We start from the raw sequence: 19,710 nt of genomic DNA on the forward strand, positions 1-19,710 counted from the left end.
TTTTGTTTTTGTTGTGAAATATGGCTTGCAGGATAAGCCTTTTCAAGGTCTCTGTGTGGGGCGCCTCTGAAGACCTTCTTCATCTAAATTCAAAAGGTCAGTGGAAAGCAAAGCAGCCTTTTCATTCATTAGACTCAACAGTTCATCCTGCAGATAAGCATCTTTCATCTCAAGGCACATTCAGATCAAGTCCCGTGAGCGGTTTTTCTCACAAAAGCTGGCAGTCATGTCCTACGACTTAGTTATGTCTCTGATTATTTTTTCCTAGTCCTAATCTTACAGGTTTGGGATCTTATCTTTACTCAGTGATTCAAAGAATAGCGGTCATTCTCATTACACCAGCTCTGGTATTTCCACTCCACAAACGCATAACTAGCACAAAACAAAACAATGACGAACCTTGTGCACTTTGCTTTATTGTGCTTCATAGATACTGCATATTTTATAAACTGAAGGTTTGCGTCGACCAATCCTATTGGCATCAGTTTTTTCCAACAACATGTGCTCACTCCGTGTCTGTGTCCCATTTTGGTAATTCTTACACTATTTTAGACTTTTCCATCATTATTATATTTGTTACGGTGATCTGTGATCCGTGATATTTGATAGCACTATTGTAATGGCCCATTTGAGTAGCCAAGAACTATACCCTATAAAAAGGCAAACTGAACTGGGAAATGTTTTGTGTGTTCTGACCTCCCTACCAACTGGCTATTTCTCGGACTCTCTCTCCCTCTCCCCGGGTCTCCCTATCCCCCAAGATGCAGCAATGTCAAAATTAGGCTAATTAATAACAGTATAATGGCTGCTAAATATTCAAGTGCAAGGAAGAGTCCTACTTCTCTCATTTTAAATCAAAAGCTAGATATGATTGAGCTCAGTGAGGGAGGCATGTCATGTCAAAAGCTGAGATAAGATAAATGCTCTGCCTCTGGTGCCAAACAGCCAAGCTGTGAAAGCAGAGGAGAAGTTCTTGAAGGAAATTAGAAGTGCTACTCCAGGGAAGTAGCAAAACAGCCTTCTTGCTGATGTAAGGGTCCTGGGCAAACTTCCATTTGCCCTCTGAAGCTTCTCTGAAAAATCAACTGACCAAAGACAGATTGGTAAGAGAAAAGGCATATAAATTTATTACTATGCATGGAGGAAAAAAAAATCACAACATGATGACCCTTGATCGCTGTACAGAAAGTTATATGTAACCTTGAGGTTACAGAAAGAATGTCAGCTCAGAGTGTGGCCAAAACCAGATTATAGCAGGAAAACGGGTTATGGGACAAGACAAGTTATGGGAGGGAGAGAAGAGGAAGTCTGGCTAGCAAAGGTGGTTGTGTTATGGAGATGGAACCTCAGAGATAAATGTTTCAGACCTTTGAAGTTGTCAGACTCTCAATTAATCTTTCCCAGGTCAGACAAGGAAAGACTCTCAGAGAAAGCCTGGGTGCCTCAATGCAGATTTTCTCTACATATGCAAATATCCACCCCCCAAAGACAGCTTTTTAGCTATTTTTGTATTTCCAGCCCTTATGAATAGCCATCTTGGAAACATATTTCCTCTGTGCCAAGGAAATATATTTGGGGGTGAAATATTTCAGTTTTCTTCACTGATAGGGACAAAGTTTTAGAAGTCGGAATAGAAGATTCACATAGCCACAACCTTTCCATATGCCAAAGTGTACTCCAGAGCAAGGCCCTAACTCTCTTCAATTCTATGAAGGCTGAGAGAGGTGAAGAAGCTGCAGAAGAAAAGTCTGAAGCTAGCGGAGGCTGGTTCAGGGCTTAAGGAAAGAAACTGTCTCCATAACATAAAAGCATGAGACGAAGCAGCAAGTGCTGATGATCCAGAAGATCTAGCTCAGATAGCGGATGAAGGTGGCTACACTAAACGACAGATGGTACAACGGGGGAAAGACGGCCTTCCGTCGGAAGAAGATGCCATCTTCTCATAGCTAGAGAAGAGGAGTCAATGCCTGGCTTCAGAGCATCAAAGGATAAGCTGACTCTCTTGCTGGGGCTAAGACAGCTGGTGACTTCAATTTGAAGCTAATCATCATTGACCATTTCAGAAAACTCTAGGGCCCATAAGAATTTTGCTAAATCTAAACCAGCCTGTGTTCTATAAATGTAATAACAGAGCCTGGCTGGTTTACTAAATATTTTAAGACACTGTTGAGTGGTCTGTTCAGGAAAAGATGATTCCTTTCAACATATTACTGTTTATTTACAATGTACCTAGTCACCTGAGAGCTCTGATGGAGATGTATAAGGAAATTAGTGTTGCGTTCATGCCTGCAAATAGAATATCCATTCTGCCCATGGATGGAGGAGTGATTTCAACTTTCACACCTCATTATTGAAGAAATATATTTTGTAAGGCTGTATCTGCCACAGACAGTGATTCCTCTGATGGCTCTAGGCAAAGTAAGTTGAAAACCTTCTGGAAAGGATTCACTATTCCAGATCCATTAAGAACCTTCATGATTTATAGGAGGAGGGTCAAAATATCAACATTAACAGGAGTTTGGAAGACACTGATTACACCCCTCTTGGAGAACTTTGAAGCGTTCAGGACTTCAGTGGAGGAAGTAACTGCAGACATTTTAGAAATAGCAAGAAGACTAGAAGTGGAGCCTGAAAATGAATTTCTACAATCAGTTTTAAACAAACAAGGAGTTGATCCTTACAGATAAGCAAAGAATGTGGTTTCTAGAATCTACTCCCAGTCAAGATGCTGTGAACATTGTTAAAATAACAACAAAGGTGGCTGTGCACCCATAGCACAGTGGTTACGGTGCTGGCCACATATACCGAGGCTGGCAGTTTGAACCCAGCCCAGGCCGCTATGCAACAATGACAACTGCAACAGAAAAATAGCGGGACATGTGGCAGGTGCCTATAGTCCCAGCTACTTGGGAGGCTGAGGCAAGAGAATTGCTTAAGCCCAAGAGTTGGAGGTTGCTGTGAGCTGTGACACCACAGCACTCTACTGAGGGTGACATAATAAGACTCTGTCTCAAAAAAAAAGAAAAAAAAAACCTCAAAGGATTTAGAATATTACATCAAGTTAGTGGTTGGGTTTGCAAGGATTGACTCTAATTTTGAAAGAAATTCTACTGTAAGTAAAATGCTATCAAACATCATCGCATGCTACAGAGAAGTCTTTTGTAAAAAGAGTCAATTGATGTATAAATTTCATTGGTGTCTTATTTTAAGAAATTGCCACAACTTCAGCAGCCACCGTCCTGACCAGTGAGTAGCCATGAACCCTGACTGAGCCATGTCTATGGCTGCTAATCCATCCACCAGTGAAAAGATTATGACTCCCTGGAGGCTCAGAGGATTGTTCGTAATTTTTAGCAATACAATATTTTTAAATTAAGGTACACACGTTGCTTTTTTTACACATAGTGCTATTGTATGGTTAATAGACTACGTTATAGTATAAACATAACTTTTATATGCACTGGGAAACCAAAACATTTGTAACTGGCTTTGTTGCAACAGTCCCTCTATTGAAGCAGTCAGGAGCGGAACCCCCAGTGTCTCTGAGGTATGCTTGTATTTCATCTTGCCTTGCAATGTATGTGGGCAGTTGGATCTCAGAAGTTTAGAAGCCAGGGGAAAATGGTGGCGTGGCATGTAGCTTTGCCAATATTATCAGTGACTGTGTTCCATCAGGTCATTAGAGGGACTCTGTAAACATTCCCAGTGGGCTAATGGTGGGAAATGGGCCATGAATAACCGGAGAGAGAAGGCCGCTCACCCCACACGCACTGCACTTGGACTGCTGATGGCACATTTACCAAACAACACAACACCTGAGTTTCATTGGAGAAAGAATTTATTGGGTTTTTTTTCAGCGCCCTGAAATTCACAGCAATACTTGAACATAGATTTTTAGAACCCCAAACCTTTTAAAAGTAATTACTTTCAAAGGTAATCATGGGCCTCCTTGCGTTTCCATGTGGGACTGAGAACAGCATTTATAAGGAAAATGGTCGGAGTCGCCCAGGAAATGGTGTTCCTCTGTCACATACCTCCTCTGAGTCACCCTGACTTTCCACTCACGGCATTCCATCCTCTCTTCTGAGTCACCAAGTACAGAACCATGTGACAGGATCTCAGATGAAATTGTGGGGAAGAGCAGGTGAAACTCGGAGGATTAATGGCTGGTGGAGCCCTGTTGCCTTTCATCCATAGCTCTCAAAGCTTTTCCAAGCAGTAATTATTTCTCACACTGCTCCTGAGAAGCTCAGAATCATTACTTCCATTTTACAGATGCAGAAACCAAGAGAACAGAATATGACTTCCCCGTGAAGGACAGAAATGAGAGGTTTTACATCCTTTAGCTGCACAGGGAAGACTGTATGGTCAATTACATCAACAGGATCACCTGGGGAGTGCAATTACTGGGACGCTGCAATAATTGCCCATGACTGGATCCCATCCTCACAGACAGACTTCTGTTTAATTGGTTTGAGGTTGTGTCTGGATCTCGGGGATTTTGAAGTTCCTGGGGATTCTAATGTGCTGCAAAGACTGAGAACTGGCAGGTTAGATAAGTATTTGGAGGTGTTTTCTGTGTGGCTCCACCTGGATATCTGTGTTCCCCTCTCAGTGACAGCTCCACCATCCAAATACCTGGATGTCATTCTCGGTTCTTTCTTCTCTCTATTCATTCAATCACCAATTCCCAACAAGTCTGCCTTTCAGATATTGCTTGGATGTGTTCACTCTTCTGTTCCAACTTGAGCCAAGACATTTCATTTCCTTCCTGTCTCTTGCCTCCCTTCTAATCCTTTCTCCATTATTCAGCTGGAGTGAACTACTCAGCCTTTTTTGGGGAACCCCTTTGTAAAAATATGACCCAACAAAATCTCTCCTACAGTCCTCCTGGAGCTGGTCGTTAAATCCTTCTCTCTTACTTTTTCACAGGCTCATTTCAAGCTAGGACATTGTTCCTTTCATTCCTGCCTCTAGTCTACACTTTTTTTTCCTTTATTTTTTATGGGTCAGCCCTGACCCGTAAGATTAACTGAGTGCCTCTAGAGCGATTTGTACCTGTCCTGTCCACACCTGTGACAGGTGATGTTGGAGTATCAGCAAGGGGGCTACGGATGAGAGGAAGTCAATACAGTGGGGAGAAGAGTCTGGTTTGCAGGAGTTGGAGATTTGGATCCTGGTTTTGGTAGACAACTGTACGCACTTGAACTTTGACATTTCCTCTCTGAAAAACTGCCTGCTCATCTAAAATTGAGGGCATTGAGCCCATGTGATCTCCAGGTTCCCCAAGTCTCCAGATTCCCTGACTATTAAGATAGATAACACAGAGACGAATGTATCTTCTCCATTTGCATCATGGACGCTTTTCTTCTCCTTGACTCTGTTCTCTGCGGCCTTTCATCATGACCTTATCGTCCTGAACCCACCATGTCTTTCCTTCCTTCTGGTTCCTTCCCCTTTTCTCCTCTGCCTTTCTGACCTTTCCACTGTCCTGCCCTCAGCTGCTCCTCCCATTCTACTTGGTACAGTCCCTCATCGTCTCCTCCGAGCTCATCCTCTCCTCCTTTTTACATTCTTGTTCCACACCCAATTCCCCTTTCACTATTTCAGTGGACTCCCTAATCTTTATTCCTGTTCCTCTCGGTGCATCCAGTTCTGCACATCCTCCAGCTCTGGCCCCTCTTCTGCCTTGAAAGGGGGTGAGGACTTCTAGGACACAAAACCCTGGGAAGTTAGACAGAACCACTGAACCTCCCTTTCTGATAGCTGGAGAGTTCTGGGGATAGGGAAGAGAGATGTCCTTTGTCCTTTCCCATCCTAGAAATGCCGAAAGCATAGGGTCAGCATTGCTGTCCAAATAGACATGTTTTTAGGCTGGACAGTGAATGTATTTAGTAATGGTTCAATGCTGTCTTCACCAATAGATAGAGTGATATAGGGGGGACCTCTAGTGTCCAGAATAAATTACTGCATCCCCAGGGATGTGGGGTGGGAGGGTCTTAACTGTTTTAAAATTGGATGGGTAGTCTAACTCTAAAGCAAGGAGAACAGAGTATATGTATAGGAATGAGCATTTGAAAATATTCTTGTCTAATGATTTGCCAGAGCACAGAGTTTAAAAAGGAGGCCATGAAAATACAGCCAAGTCTCTTGTACAATTACCTTTTCTCTACACCAGAGCTTCTCAATCTCAGCACTATTGACAATTTGGGCTAGATAATTCTTTGTTGGAGAGGCTGTCCTGTGTGATTCAGGTTATTTAGTAGCATTCCTGGCCTCTATAAAGCAGAGGCCAATAGCAATCTGGTAGTGACAATCAAAATTGTCTTCATATTTTTTTAATGACTGAAAACTTCCTACATTTATTGGAAAAAATAAATCTACATACACAAGAAGTTCAACAAACTCCCTCTTCTCTATTTCCAGCCTGGCAGCCTGCACTACACATTTCAGACTTTGGAAAATGAATACAAACTTAAAAATCAATTGTTTGGGGCCTCAGCAGAATGTTTATGATGGGTTTATGATGCCTTCAAAAGTGTGACCCTCCGATTTTCTCTAGCCTTAACTGATAGAAACTGGAGAATGTTACTTAAATACTATGGGAAGTTTTTCACACTAGCAGACCTTATCCTTCTCAGTTCCTTTTAAAAAATTTTTTAATTTAATTTTTTAATTAAAATCATCTATACATTTATAGGGTATAATGTGATGATTTGATATATGATGTGGAATGCTTAAATCTCTGATAAGAAGCATTGCTCTACCCCAATTCCCTACTCCCTTGACCCCTCTGGCTTGTGAACCCCAATATCTGTCCATAACAAGGAATGTGACCGGGGCTGTACCATCACTGTCTTGTGTGTTACTACTCGGTGTCTTAAATCCATTTGCTTTCTCCTACTCACTCTTGCCTTTTTCTTTTCTGTTACCATTTTAGGTGGCCAAGTTGTTCTTGGACAATGGCAAATGGCAGTGATGGGATTTGATGGGGGAAAGAGTGTAAGACTGTTATATATGTGCAATTGACTCAGGAATAAGATTTTCTGTAATATTTGTCTCAATGACTCAGGAGAGGCATAGCTCTGTAATTGATTATACTTCACTATTAGATAGAACATATTTAAATTTACAGAAACAAGGATTGTCATGTTTTTCTTTTTCATCATTTTGAGAATTCTTTATACCTGGGTCACCCTTACTGTTTGTGAGTGGAATACAGATGGAGACTTTCATATTTAAAAGTTAATATGTAACTAAAAAACTTAAATGAAATGATGAAATGTGTTCAATCCTTCTATTTTGACAATGGCTTTGTAACAACCTGGAGTCAGGTTCAAATTTACACTTCTTGGTTCTGCATCAGAATAGTGTGTGGAGTTGTCCCTTGGTCTATAACTGAATCCTGTGCTTGGCCTCTTCTGTGCTATCAGGCCCTCTGGATTTATCTGTGGACACCCCAGGCTGCATGTCCAAGCTCCAGCTGCTGCCCCCTCTGCAAACTCCCCTCACTTGGCCCTCAGAACCAGGACTGTTCTGTGTTGGTCCATGTTAGAAAGAGACTGGGAGATGAAGCCCTCCCAGGCTCTCACAGCTCAGGGTTGACTGGACAGAGAATTCCAGAGTCCAGGGTACCTGGGTCATGGGCCAGACTCTGTTTGGGTCTTCCCTCAGTGTCTTCTTGCCTTGAGGAAAGGGGCAGGCCATCTAACGTATGGGATGCTATGTAGATAGGGCTTTTAAAGGGCTCTATGCGCTCTTTAGAAGTCACGTGTTCACCTGACAGTGGACACAGAAAAGTGAGAGTATTGACAGTAACCTCAGCAAAATCCTCAGTGAGTAAAAATTGGTGAGTTTTTTTTTTTTTACTATGGTAAAAACCATAATATAGTTTTACCTTCTTAACCATTTGTAAGTGGATAACTCAGTGGTATTAAATATATTCATATTGTTGTAAACAAGATCTCCAAACTTTTTCATCTTGCAAAACTGAAACTCTATATCCTTTGAATGACTCTCCTTTGCCTCCTTACCCCAAGCCTCTGGTAGCTCCCATTCCGCTTTCTGTCTCTATGATTTGACTACTATAAACATCTCATATAAGTGGAATCAGGCACTGTTTGTCTTTTTGTGATTTAGTGTGCGGATCTCAAGGGTCAGCCATATATAGCATGTGACAGGATTCCCTTCCTTTTAAAGGGTAAATGACCTCCACTTGTATGTATATATCACACTTTATGTATCCACTCCTTCATCGATGGACATTGGGTTACTTCCCAATGTCTTGGCTATTGTGAATAGTGCTGCTATGAACATCTAAGTGCAAACTTCTCTCCAAGACCCTTTCATTTCCTTGGCATATACACCCAGAAGTAAGACTGTTTGATCACATGGTAGTTCTATCATCAATTTTTTGAGGAACCTTCATTCCATTTTCCATAGTGGTTGCACCTTTACAATCCCACTAACAGTATACAGGTGTTCCAATTTCACCACAGCCTGGCCAACACTTGTTATTTCTGTTTTTTAACCATCCTCATGAGCATGAAGTGATATCTCATTGCAGTTTTGACTTGCGTTTCTCCTACAATTAGTGTTGCCAAGCCTCTTTTCACATGCTTTTGCCTATTTGTAGATCATACAAATATAACATAGGTCTATTCAAGTCCTTTGCCTGTTTCTTAACCCAATTAAGAAATGGGCATTTGTTGAGTTGTAGGAGTTCTTTATGTATTTTGGAAATGAATCCCTTAGCATATATAATGTGACTTGGAAATATTTCCTTACACTGTATAGGTTGCATTTTCCTATTGATTTGTGTCCTTTGATGCATAAAAATTGTTTGTTTGAAGTCGTTCCATTTGTCTATTTTTGCTTTTGTTACCTGTGTTTTTGATATCATAACCAAGAAATTATTGCCAACTTCAATGTCATAAAACTTTTCCTTCTATGGGCTTAATAATTTTAGGTCTTACATTTAGGTTTTTAATCCATTTTGAGTTAATTTTTGTACAGGGGGCATAAGATAAGGGTCCAACTTCATTGTTTTGCATGCAGATATCCAGTTTTCCCACCGCCATGAGTTGATGACACTGTCCTTTACTCACTGAGTGGTCGGGGCACCACTGTCAAAGATCATGGGGTTTTAGGTAATTATGTTGAACATTAGATTTGGATTTGGCTCCATTTTCCTGCTCCTTGGAGATCTTTTGTTTTAAAATTGGGTATAAGTGGAGAAGACTGTTTCTTTGAAGAATTTCCATAGAAATTGTGCTCCACAATAATTAACTGGTAGAAAACAACCTGTGGGTGCTGCCTGTGGCTCAAAGGAATAGGGCACTGGCCCCATATGCCGGAGGTGGCAGGTTCAAACCCAGCCCCGGCCAAAAGCTGCAAAGTAAATAAATAATAAAAAAAAGAAAGAAAGAAAACAACTTGTCTGATTTTTTTCCCAGGGCCTCTAACTTGGGTCCTTTTTAAAAATAGTCTAAGATACATCAGATTGTATTAGGAATGTGCCAGCAATGATCCTCAAAGTATGGTTAACAAAACCCTGGGGGTTCACAAGACCTTTTCAGAGAATCCCCAAGCTTAAAACTGTGTTCATAATACTAAGATGTTATTTTCCTTTTTCATTGTGTTGACATCTGTACTGCTAGTACACACAAGCGATGCTGGGTACGACCGCTGGCACCTTAGACTTGAGAGAATGACAACTAACTATGTGAAATCACTGCACTCTTCATCACATGCACTTCCAGCAAAACCAATTATTAAATACTAGGCCTTGAGCTTGTATATTTTTAATACTCTGTTACAGAGGGGGATGTTCACAGAAAAGTACTTCCACCATACACGCCAAAGTACATGGTTGTCTCAAGGAAAAGCACTGTTACGATTCAGCCACAATCAAAACTAGCCACTTAGCTTTTGTTCATAGAACACCACTTTTACCTGAGAGAACAAAAACTATGGTTATTTGGACTTGGAAAGTTGATAAATATTTTTCAAAATAAACAAAGTGAACCTGTCAGTTTAAGGGAAACAGCTGAGAGTATTAGTTGCCAATAAGAAACTTTGAGGTTTCAAGTACAAAAATTTTGGAAAAATGTTTATTCACCATTATAAGCTTAGCAGCTCCCCAGTTGTCTCATTAGAAAATTATAGTAGTAATATAAACATGTGTGTGTCTGTTTTTAAAAACCCTAAAATGGAATGTGTCAACATTTGGAAGGCTTACAAATTCAATGAACTAATATTCTCTAACTGATGAATATATAATGTTACAAAATCATTCACGGGTAAAAGATTCATTTAAAGCAAATGGATTGTTACTGTTACACAGTATGGAAAGTGAACTGATACGCCTTCAGATTCCACAATGCAACTTACCTTTTAGAAACTAGCACTTGTTAAGTTTTGGTGTAGTAACAAAGAATATATAAAAGGCTATTGAAATCCTCTTCCCTTTTCTGACTACCTGCCTGTAGTTGGATTTTCTTTTTCTACTTCAGCCAAAACAACATATTACTACAGACTGAACGCAGATGTAGACACGAGAATCCAGCTATCTTCTATTAAGACAGGTGTAATACAGTAGAGAGACTGCAAATACAGTAGAACTTACATAGTTGACCACCCCTACCTTGCTCACCTCCTTAAGTTGACCCAATTTTCATAGACCAGACATATGTACCATGTGTACTCAAAGAAGTTCCTTATGTTGACCACCTCCACATGTCGACCAGTTTGTTACAGTCCCTTGAGTGGTCAACTTACAGAGGTTCTACTGTATATAAAATGATGCCATATATCCTATTTTGGGGGGGGGAAATGAAATGTTTATTTTTCAGTAAAAATACTATGTATGTGTTAACATGGAATAGGTTTATTATTGTTAGTTTTCAATGAATATATATTTTTAAAGTATCTCAGTTTTAATTTCTATTATGAAAAATAATAGATATAACCCGCTTAAATGAGAATTCTAGGAGGGGTCCCTTTAAGAACACAAAGGGGCCACGAGACCAAAACCTTTGAGAAATATTGTGCTAGAAATTCTGAAGAACTGAAGGCGGTTCTTCCACGGTGACCCAACATTGGCCTAGGAGGAGAAAAATTTTCAGATAAACTAGAAATCAATATTAATCATTGACAACTTGGAGAATATTCTTTCCAGATGGTGATGGAAAGTGGAGACTGGCTGGTCGGTGGAGACCTTCAGGTACTGGAGAGAATAAAGTGGGATGACGGGCTGGACCAGTATCGCCTGACGCCTCTGGAGCTCAAACAGAAATGTAAAGAAATGAATGCTGGTATGTCAGCCGGCTCTGGTGCATGTGTCTCCTCACTGCTGTCTGATAGAAAATTGAGAGCAGGAATCAGCATTTTTAAAGTTTAGAAATTTTTTTTTTTTGGCTGGGGGCTGGGTTTGAACCCGCCACCTTTGGCATATGGGGCCAGCGGCCCTACCCTTTTGAGTCACAGGCACCGGCCATTTTTAAAGTTTAAAAAAACCCTGAAAACATCTTTTTTGGGAATATCCATGATATAGAAACTGTTTTATAAAGGTGTGATGCACTCATGTTTTGGAACACTGCAGCAGTTAAAAATATGCATTGCCACAGAAAGATACCTCAAGTGTGTTTATTAAGTACAAAAGCAAATTGCAGAACAGTATGCAGCATAATCACATTTGGAAAATAGAATAAAATGTAATCATAGTTTTAAAAACTCAACCTACTTGTGTGTGTATAGAAGCAGAAAAGTCTCTGGCAGCATGTGCACCAAACTGCAGATGATAGTGGCTACCTCTGGGGATACAGTTGGATCAAGGGGAAGATTTTCACTCTTTATTACTATACATTTTGAACAAGAGGGAGAAAAAGCAATGAAAGAATTACTGGTGATTTATATATTCTATTTTGGGCTTTTCTGGTTTTCCCAAGTTTTCCATAATGGATATATGAAAATTATATTAGAAAAAAAAAAAAAAAACTCATGCTCTCAGGTGTCCATCACTAAGTGGAGTTATTTTGAAGGTTTCTTTAAAGCAGTGGTTCTCAACCTTCCTAATGCTGCAACCCTTTAATAGAGTTCCTGTGGGTGGCGACCCACAGGTTGAGAACTGCTGCTTTAAAGCAATTTTTTTTTTTGTCAGTAGATTATTGACCCTTGCACAGGCCCAAGAAAGCATTCCTCATGATTATTCACTTATCTTGGGACAGTGAAACTCCAGCAGGGTGTTAAGAGGACTGGTTAACGCTGTCCCTGCCTGAGGCTTGGTTTGCAGGAAAGGTCCTGGCAACAAATGTTTTCATTCCTGAGTCGGCTTTCCTTATAAGGCCTCCGGCCTTTGCATCCCAACCTTGTCTGAGCAATCCAGTCTTGGTTAGTACAGCTGAGTGACACCCCCAAAGACACAGGTGAATCGTCCAGCAGATTATCAAAAGCAAGTGGATTCAATGCAGGTCTGAACAACATACACAGCTGAATCATGCCTCTCTGTTCTGTGGACAAGTGACGCCATGTGTTTCTCTGACCTTGACTTTTCTGCTTTCCTTTCCCAGATGCGGTGTTTGCATTCCAGCTGCGCAATCCGGTCCACAATGGCCATGCTCTGCTGATGCAGGACACTCGCCGCAGGCTCCTAGAGAGGGGCTATAAGAACCCAGTCCTCCTCCTCCACCCTCTGGGTGGCTGGACCAAGGATGATGATGTGCCTCTGGACTGGCGGATGAAGCAGCACACAGCCGTGCTCGAGGAAGGGGTCCTGGACCCCAAGTCCACCATTGTTGCCATCTTTCCATCCCCCATGTTATATGCTGGCCCCACAGAGGTGAGCCCTTCCCTGAGCGAGGCTATGGCACTCAGCAGTGCAGGCTCAAACTTTACTTACAAGAGTAATTGAGTCTCTGGGATCCTTTCCTCTTCCTCATGAGCAGATTCTGGAATGTTCTACTGTCTGTTCTTTATCCAACCTAATTAGGTTTCCATTTAGTATTTGAAAAATGCTAGAAACATCAAACCAAACCTATAGTGCATTGCCTTCGAGAATATAGAGGTTGGTATGTGAAGGTGGATAACAGAGGTGGAATATGAGGTGGGTAATGAAGCTTAACTGGATACAGGGCAAGTTGTATCTAACCTAAGATTCAGCTCCAAGAAGTTCCAATTACTCTAAGGGATTCATAATGACCTGTAAGCTTCATTAGAAGGGGAGGCCTTTAAAAGATGAATGTCTCCTTTTCTTCATAACAGTGAGGCTACAAACTTGATTTAAACAAGTTTGTGGCAAGTATGATGAACTGAAAGGGTCTCAACCCTCTGGAATGCCCTACACTGAGTTAATGAATTAATTCTCTTCGCATCAAAGTTCCAGACTCATAGCTCTCCTCTCCATCCTGTGTATTTCTGTCCGAGCTTTAAAAGGGACAAAAGTGCTGTGTTGAACTGGAATCAATGTCCGCATGTGAAAAGCAATGAGCTCGTTCATGGCAGTCTGATAATGAGATACTGGAGTAATTTTTTAAAACTGTGATTTACTCTGAACGAGAAGGCACTGGAAAGTAAAATTCACAGTTACAGTGAATGGTAAGAGCTGAGTGTTCCTGGGCTGCCACCCTGTTTGGAGAAGGGCTGGCGAATACAACCTTGAATGCTAAGAGGGAGAATTGTTCTTTTTTTTTTGTTGCCCTGGGTAGAGTGCTGTTGCATCATAGCTCACAGCAGCCTCAGACTCTTAGGCTTAGGTGACCCTCTTGCCTCAGCCTCCCAAGTAGCTGGGACTGCAGTCGCCCATCACAATGCCTGGCGATTTTTAGAGATGGGATCTCATTCTTGCTCAGGCTGGGCTCAGACTTCCAAGCTCAGTCGAGCGTGCTAGGATTCCAGGTGTGGGCCACCTGAGAATTCTTATCTTTAAAGCACCTGTCCTACCCAACATAACCAAGCACGACAGCATGGAGTCTTAGAACTTCACCAAATTTCTTACTACTCTTAGGTGACCCACCTCAATTACTTTTAAAGCAGAATAAAGGCATCTCTATAAACAAGGACCTCCCCAACCCCATGATGACCAGCATGTCCTTTATGTGATGTTTCCCAGGTCCAGTGGCACTGCAGGGCCCGGATGATTGCAGGGGCCAATTTCTACATTGTGGGCAGGGACCCTGCAGGAATGCCCCACCCAGAAACCAAGAAGGACCTGTATGAACCCACTCATGGGGGCAAGGTCTTGAGCATGGCCCCTGGCCTCACATCTGTGGAAATCATTCCATTCCGAGTTGCTGCCTACAACAAAGTCAAAAAAGCCATGGACTTCTATGATCCAGCAAGGTAGGATTTCAGAATCTTCAGAGGAACATTCTTTCTTTCTTTTTTTTTTTTTTGAGACAGAGTGTCACTCTGCTGTCCTGGGTTGAGTGCTGTGGCGTCATCATAGCTCACAGCAACCTCAGACTCTAGCGGTCAGGTGATCCTTTTGCCTCAGCTTCTTGAGTAGCTGGGACTACAGGCACTTGCCACAAGGCCCAGTTAATTTTCTATTTTTAGGAGAGAAGGGATCTCACTGTTGCTCAGTCTGGTCTTAAACTCCTGAGCTCAGGCAATCTGCTCATCACGGCCTTCCAGAGTGCTAGGATTACAGGTGTGAACCACGGCACCTGCTCAGAGGAAAATTCTTTTTTTTTGGAGACAGAGCCTCAAGTTGTCTCCCTGGGTAGAGTGCCGTTGCATCACAGCTCACAGCAACTTCCAACTCCTGGGCTCAAGCGAGTCTCCTGCCTCCACCTCTCAAGTAGTTGGGACTACAGGTGCCCGCCACAATGCCTGGCTATTTTTTTTATTGCCGCTGTCATTGTTTGGTGGGCCCAGGCTGGATTCGAACTCACCACCTCAGGTGTATGTGGCTGGGGCCTTAGCTGCTTGAGCCACAGGTGCCAAGCCAGAGAAAAATTCTTTAATGAACATCTGCACAACTGATATGATGAGGCAGAATTCTGGCCCTTTGGAAAATTCTCTAGTGCCTTTCCACAGGCTCCTAACCAGAATGAGCCCCTTGAGAGACATGGTCTTACACATTTTGTGTCCCTTAAAAGTTATAGCATGGTCCCTTATGAAGAGTAGAGGGTCCGTAAGTATTTCCCTTTCAACATGCAAGTCCTAAACACGCACTGAGTGCCCGGCACCTTAAATGAACGGAAGCAGCAGATGGGGGAAGTGCTGTGAGCAAGGGCTCGCAGTAGACAGAGAAATAGAAGACAGTCTCTGGCTTCAAGACACATCCTATCAACAGAGTAGGTGCACAGTAAATAGTGAATGGGTAGCTGCCATTATTTCCCTTTAATCCTGCAAGTTCTTGGACCAAAGATTTAGTGAACTGCCCACTGTCGAAGATGCAACAATTTACAGAAAAATGTGAGTCTAAAAACCCATAACCTACTCCAGGAACCTTTAGGGTAGATGTTATTTGCCGACGCTGAGTTCTTTGCTGCTACCCTGTGACAGGCACGACGAGTTTGACTTCATCTCAGGAACCCGAATGAGGAAGCTAGCCCGGGAAGGAGAGAATCCCCCTGATGGCTTCATGGCCCCAAAAGCGTGGAAAGTCCTGACAGATTATTACAGGTCCCTGGAGAAGAACAACTGAATGCCTTTGGCTCCAGAGTCTGTTTCTAAAGTGCTCTCTAATTACCTTTTCTATTTTTGTGATTAGATGCTTTGTATCCAGTTGTTTTCTCCATGACTGATTTTAAAGTAAATCGTTTATAATGAAGTAAAAATTCTGTCTATAACTTAAAGTCAACATGTATTTTATATTGTGCAAAACTGAGGACCAAATCTTAGCAGATGTAAGCAATACTGTTATACATTTCAGAATAAAATTAGCCATATTCTCTATTGCACCTGAGCAGTTAGGTCCCGGATTCCTTAAAGCTTTGACTGCAAGTCTAGCTACTTGTCAGAAAGTGAAGCATATTTTCCAGCTTAAGTTTTGCCAACCTGCGCTCTCCTGGTGTCTTATACCAGTAGTAAAATAAATCAGATCAGTTTTCTCTTCCGTACAATTGATTAAAAAAAAAGATTTCTCATCTTAAAAGGGGTCTGGCTGATGCCAAGATGTTTTTTTAACCTCAGGCTTGTGACAGCCTTGCTGCTTCCTATCTACCCTGTTGAAGGCCTGAATGCAGAAACCAAAAGTGCGACAATGTGAATTCAATCTTAGAGATCTATGCAACCTACTTCTGCCAGGAAAGTTACATTGTTCAATAAGAAATCTTAATGGCCTTCTGTGAATAATGTAACTCCAGTTAAACCATGACTTTTAATAGTGTAGCGCTTTGATAGAGGATTTGCACTGAGAGGTCAGGCCATCCTGCGATGTTGTAGAAACTTTTCCTCTTTGCTGTGGTCATTATGTCCTACGGAGAGGCTGGGCCTATCTGAATGCAGCAGCAGCTATAACCAAAAATAATCCACACCCTCCGACTAGGGAGGGGCTAGCTCTGGAAAAGACCCCAGAAAACACAGAACCCAGCCCTGTCATCTAACGGGTGAACACTGCAATGTGCCTGCCTGCCTCCCTCCTGAGCTGTTGAGCTGTAACAAAAATGCACCCTGAATGAACACCCAGACCACTTGACTTTGTCTGGTGCTTTGTCTGCACCAAACACAGAATGCTGGGTCGCAGTCCCCTCAGCTGCTAAACAAGCTCCTGAACACAGGGTGATTGTCAAGAGGCCTTCTTGGACACTGAAAGGTCTGCAGCAGTGTTTTTCAACATTGTTATCTCACAGCACACTTAAACCTATACACTTCTACAGCACTTAAATTATGTTGAACAACAAAAAGAGTTAAAAAAAAAAAAGAAAAGAAAATACTATGCTTTGAACTTTTCAAAAATAATTAATGATCTTTAATAATATTCGTGGCATACCTAAGGTCTTTTCATGGCACCCCTGTGTACCACAGGGTAAAAATCACTGGTCTAGAGTTTTCTAAACTCTGTTGACTTTACTGGTTGAAAAAAACAACTTTTCCAAAGACTGAAGTGGTTCTGAGACATCCTCTGATGGCTTTATTTCCTGAGAGGCAGTCTTTGTACTTTGTGGGTAATTCATTATTTCTAAAGAATACATGAAGAAAAAGCACTTTTTATAGGTAGGTCTCTCTGGAAGAGACCTAAACTGAAAAAAGAAAACTGTGATATTTTTCATATTCTCAATTTCTTTTTAAATGTTAATGTCAGCTAATAAAAGTTCTTTTGAGAATTGCATATAATGTCCACAGCAAAGTTTGTCTTTAACAGTATAGTATCTATATGCACTTAATTGGAGGTACTCACTACTGCCTTTTTAAAAACAGCGTATTTATTGAAAATGTGAGATAGGAGATAGTGCCTTAATCAAATGTATTTTCTCATTTTAAAAATATATTTAAAACTGTTCTTCTGCTCTAGTTTCACACTTAGTGCAAATGATTGTTTCTATGTACAACTGATGCTTGCTCTTATTTTAATAAATTTCTCAATATAAAGGCTGGGTCTTTTCTGCTCATAACACTGGGTGTGGGCTGACCACACGACTGTTGAGGGCTTTGTGACTTTGTGTCACTGGAGGCAGCAGCAGTAAGATTCTGTCACTGTCCTTGTTCACATCCTTTTCTAAACCGTCCTCTAGATGTGAACACCACAGGGTTTCCAGCCAAGCACTTTTAGTGATCATTCCAGTGATCATGGGTTGTTCAGGGGTCTCAACCCAGCATTTCCCCGCAGGAGGAGCTCATTCCCTCTAACCCTCTCCATTTGGGATGAGGTTACTTTGCTCCCTTTTTCTCAAAGGAACAGATCTGAGTTCTCACAGTGCCACCAAGGAGTTTCAAAAGCTAGGTTGGAAGCAGTGGGGTTTTTCCCCCTCAGCAATCCCCACACCACCACTAACACGGAAAGGATACTCCAGTGTACTCAATACTAACATGAAACCAACATATAAACAACTACACTCCCATACAAAATAAAAAACACCAATATAATTGGGAGGCGCCTGTGGCTCAAAGGAGCCGGCCCCACATACTGGAAGGTGGTGGGTTCAAACCCAGTCCTGCCCCCCCCCCAAAAAAAACTGAAAAGAGAAAGGAAAAAACCCCCACAAATATATAGTCTATTAAGGAGGAGGGGCGAGAAGGGAGAGGGGAGGGGGAGAGGGAGAGTGGTGGGCAGGATCTCTGTAATGTGCATGACGTGAGGCTGTGCAGCACGCCACACCCCCCACCCCCCCCACCCCCCAGTGAAGGACTCAACTACAACTTGACCTTTACCTTAGAAGTAAAAACAATGTCACCTAAACATTTGTACCCTTATGTTAATTTGAACAAAAAAGAGAAAAAGGATACCTGTTTCCACTCACACTTGTGCCCTTCAGTCCTGCGGCTGTTTTTGCTCCCGGAGTCCCTGCTTCCCTTCTGTCCTGAAGGCTTCATGCAGTTTTTGTCTACTGATCCTCACCCCAAATAAAACTGTTATGACATCCAATACAAAGCCGCCATTTGTAGCCCCTCTCTTTTCTCCCCAGATGTTACGTGGTGGCTCCCAATGCCACTTAGTAGGAACACGTAGGACAAGAAACGTGTGTAAATACGTGAACACGTCAGTGATGCAGGATGACAAACTGCTCAGAGCAGTGTGAAAAGACCCTGGAAGGGCACAGGTCAATCATCTGGCCAGACAGTAGTCAATTTCATACATAAATATATCAACACTTTACCAGGCCATAAGACTTCTTTCCAACCCGTCGTCTTTGCAAGAAGCAAATCTTGGTTGCTTGAGAACACCAAGTTCCTTTCCCCCCTCATCTTCCTATTACACAACTTTCAGATCTAGCATTGATCTTCAACGTAACTTTCCTCATAGGCAGGAAAATCAGTAAATTAGATGGGCACCAGATGAGTCAACCATTCTTGTGTCTAACGGTTTGAGGGAACTTTCAAGGCCAGACTATGCCGCCCCAAAAGATACTTCTTGGGCATACTTCAAGTTGGTTATTCTGAGAACTGCAGAGGAATAGCACCGAAAGTTGTCCTTTTGTAAAGGAAATTTACATCTACCTACCTTAGTAACAGTGGATAAAAGCGGAGGTTTATCTTTGAGGCCTCTTCTTTGCCTAGACAGCTATCCAAAGGACTGCCTTTCATTTCCTTATCTTGTAATTTTACTGAAAGTATTAAAAAATAAATGGAGCACTAGCTAGAGTATGGACATTTTAGTGTGATACAAGGAAAACCCAGAAAAATTCTTTTCCACAAGGCTAGCAAAGAATAGCGATGTAAGGAGTCCTTCCATGAGCTGACTTCCACAGAGAAATAAGGCCTGCAGAATTAAGCAGAGGGCCGTGGGGTTTTGGTGTTTTTTCCACTGGGTGTGGACTCCTGGATCTGGATATAGTGTGTGGACGAGTAGGGCTGCCCTCATCTTCAGAACATTATTGTGTTCTCGATTCAGTTCCAAGTTTGCATGGCAGTAGTTATTTCAAGGTTTTTCCTTTTGTTTTAAAACTGAGTTGTCATAGTTCACAGATGTATGTTTGATGCATTCCACACTGAATACTAACATTCACTATAACTTACTTAAAAGCATAGGCTCGGCGCCTGTGGCTCAAGCGGCTAAGGCGCCAGCCACATACACCTAAGGTGGCGGGTTTGAATCCCCAGCCCGGG

General features: G+C 41.9%; 1 protein-coding gene across 7 annotated transcripts in view; it reads left to right on the forward strand.

The window, feature by feature from the left end:
- Positions 1 to 17,500, forward strand: part of PAPSS2 (3'-phosphoadenosine 5'-phosphosulfate synthase 2) — a 90,634-nt gene extending 73,134 nt beyond the window's left edge. For 6 of the 7 annotated variants that reach the window (XM_003783675.3, XM_023509499.1, XM_023509498.1 and 3 more), the window contains 4 exons: positions 11,180 to 11,315; positions 12,570 to 12,838; positions 14,108 to 14,337; positions 15,508 to 17,500. In XM_003783675.3, the coding sequence (XP_003783723.2) occupies positions 11,180 to 11,315; positions 12,570 to 12,838; positions 14,108 to 14,337; positions 15,508 to 15,649 (777 nt within the window). In that variant the 3' untranslated portion in view covers positions 15,650 to 17,500. The remainder of the gene's footprint in view (positions 1 to 11,179; positions 11,316 to 12,569; positions 12,839 to 14,107; positions 14,338 to 15,507) is intronic. The other variant, XM_023509501.1, reaches the window with a different exon arrangement.
- Positions 17,501 to 19,710: the final 2,210 nt, after the last annotated feature.

Source organism: Otolemur garnettii, unplaced genomic scaffold, assembly GCF_000181295.1.
Source record: "Otolemur garnettii isolate 467f Iridium unplaced genomic scaffold, OtoGar3 scaffold00008, whole genome shotgun sequence".
Taxonomy (NCBI): Eukaryota; Metazoa; Chordata; class Mammalia; order Primates; family Galagidae; genus Otolemur; species Otolemur garnettii.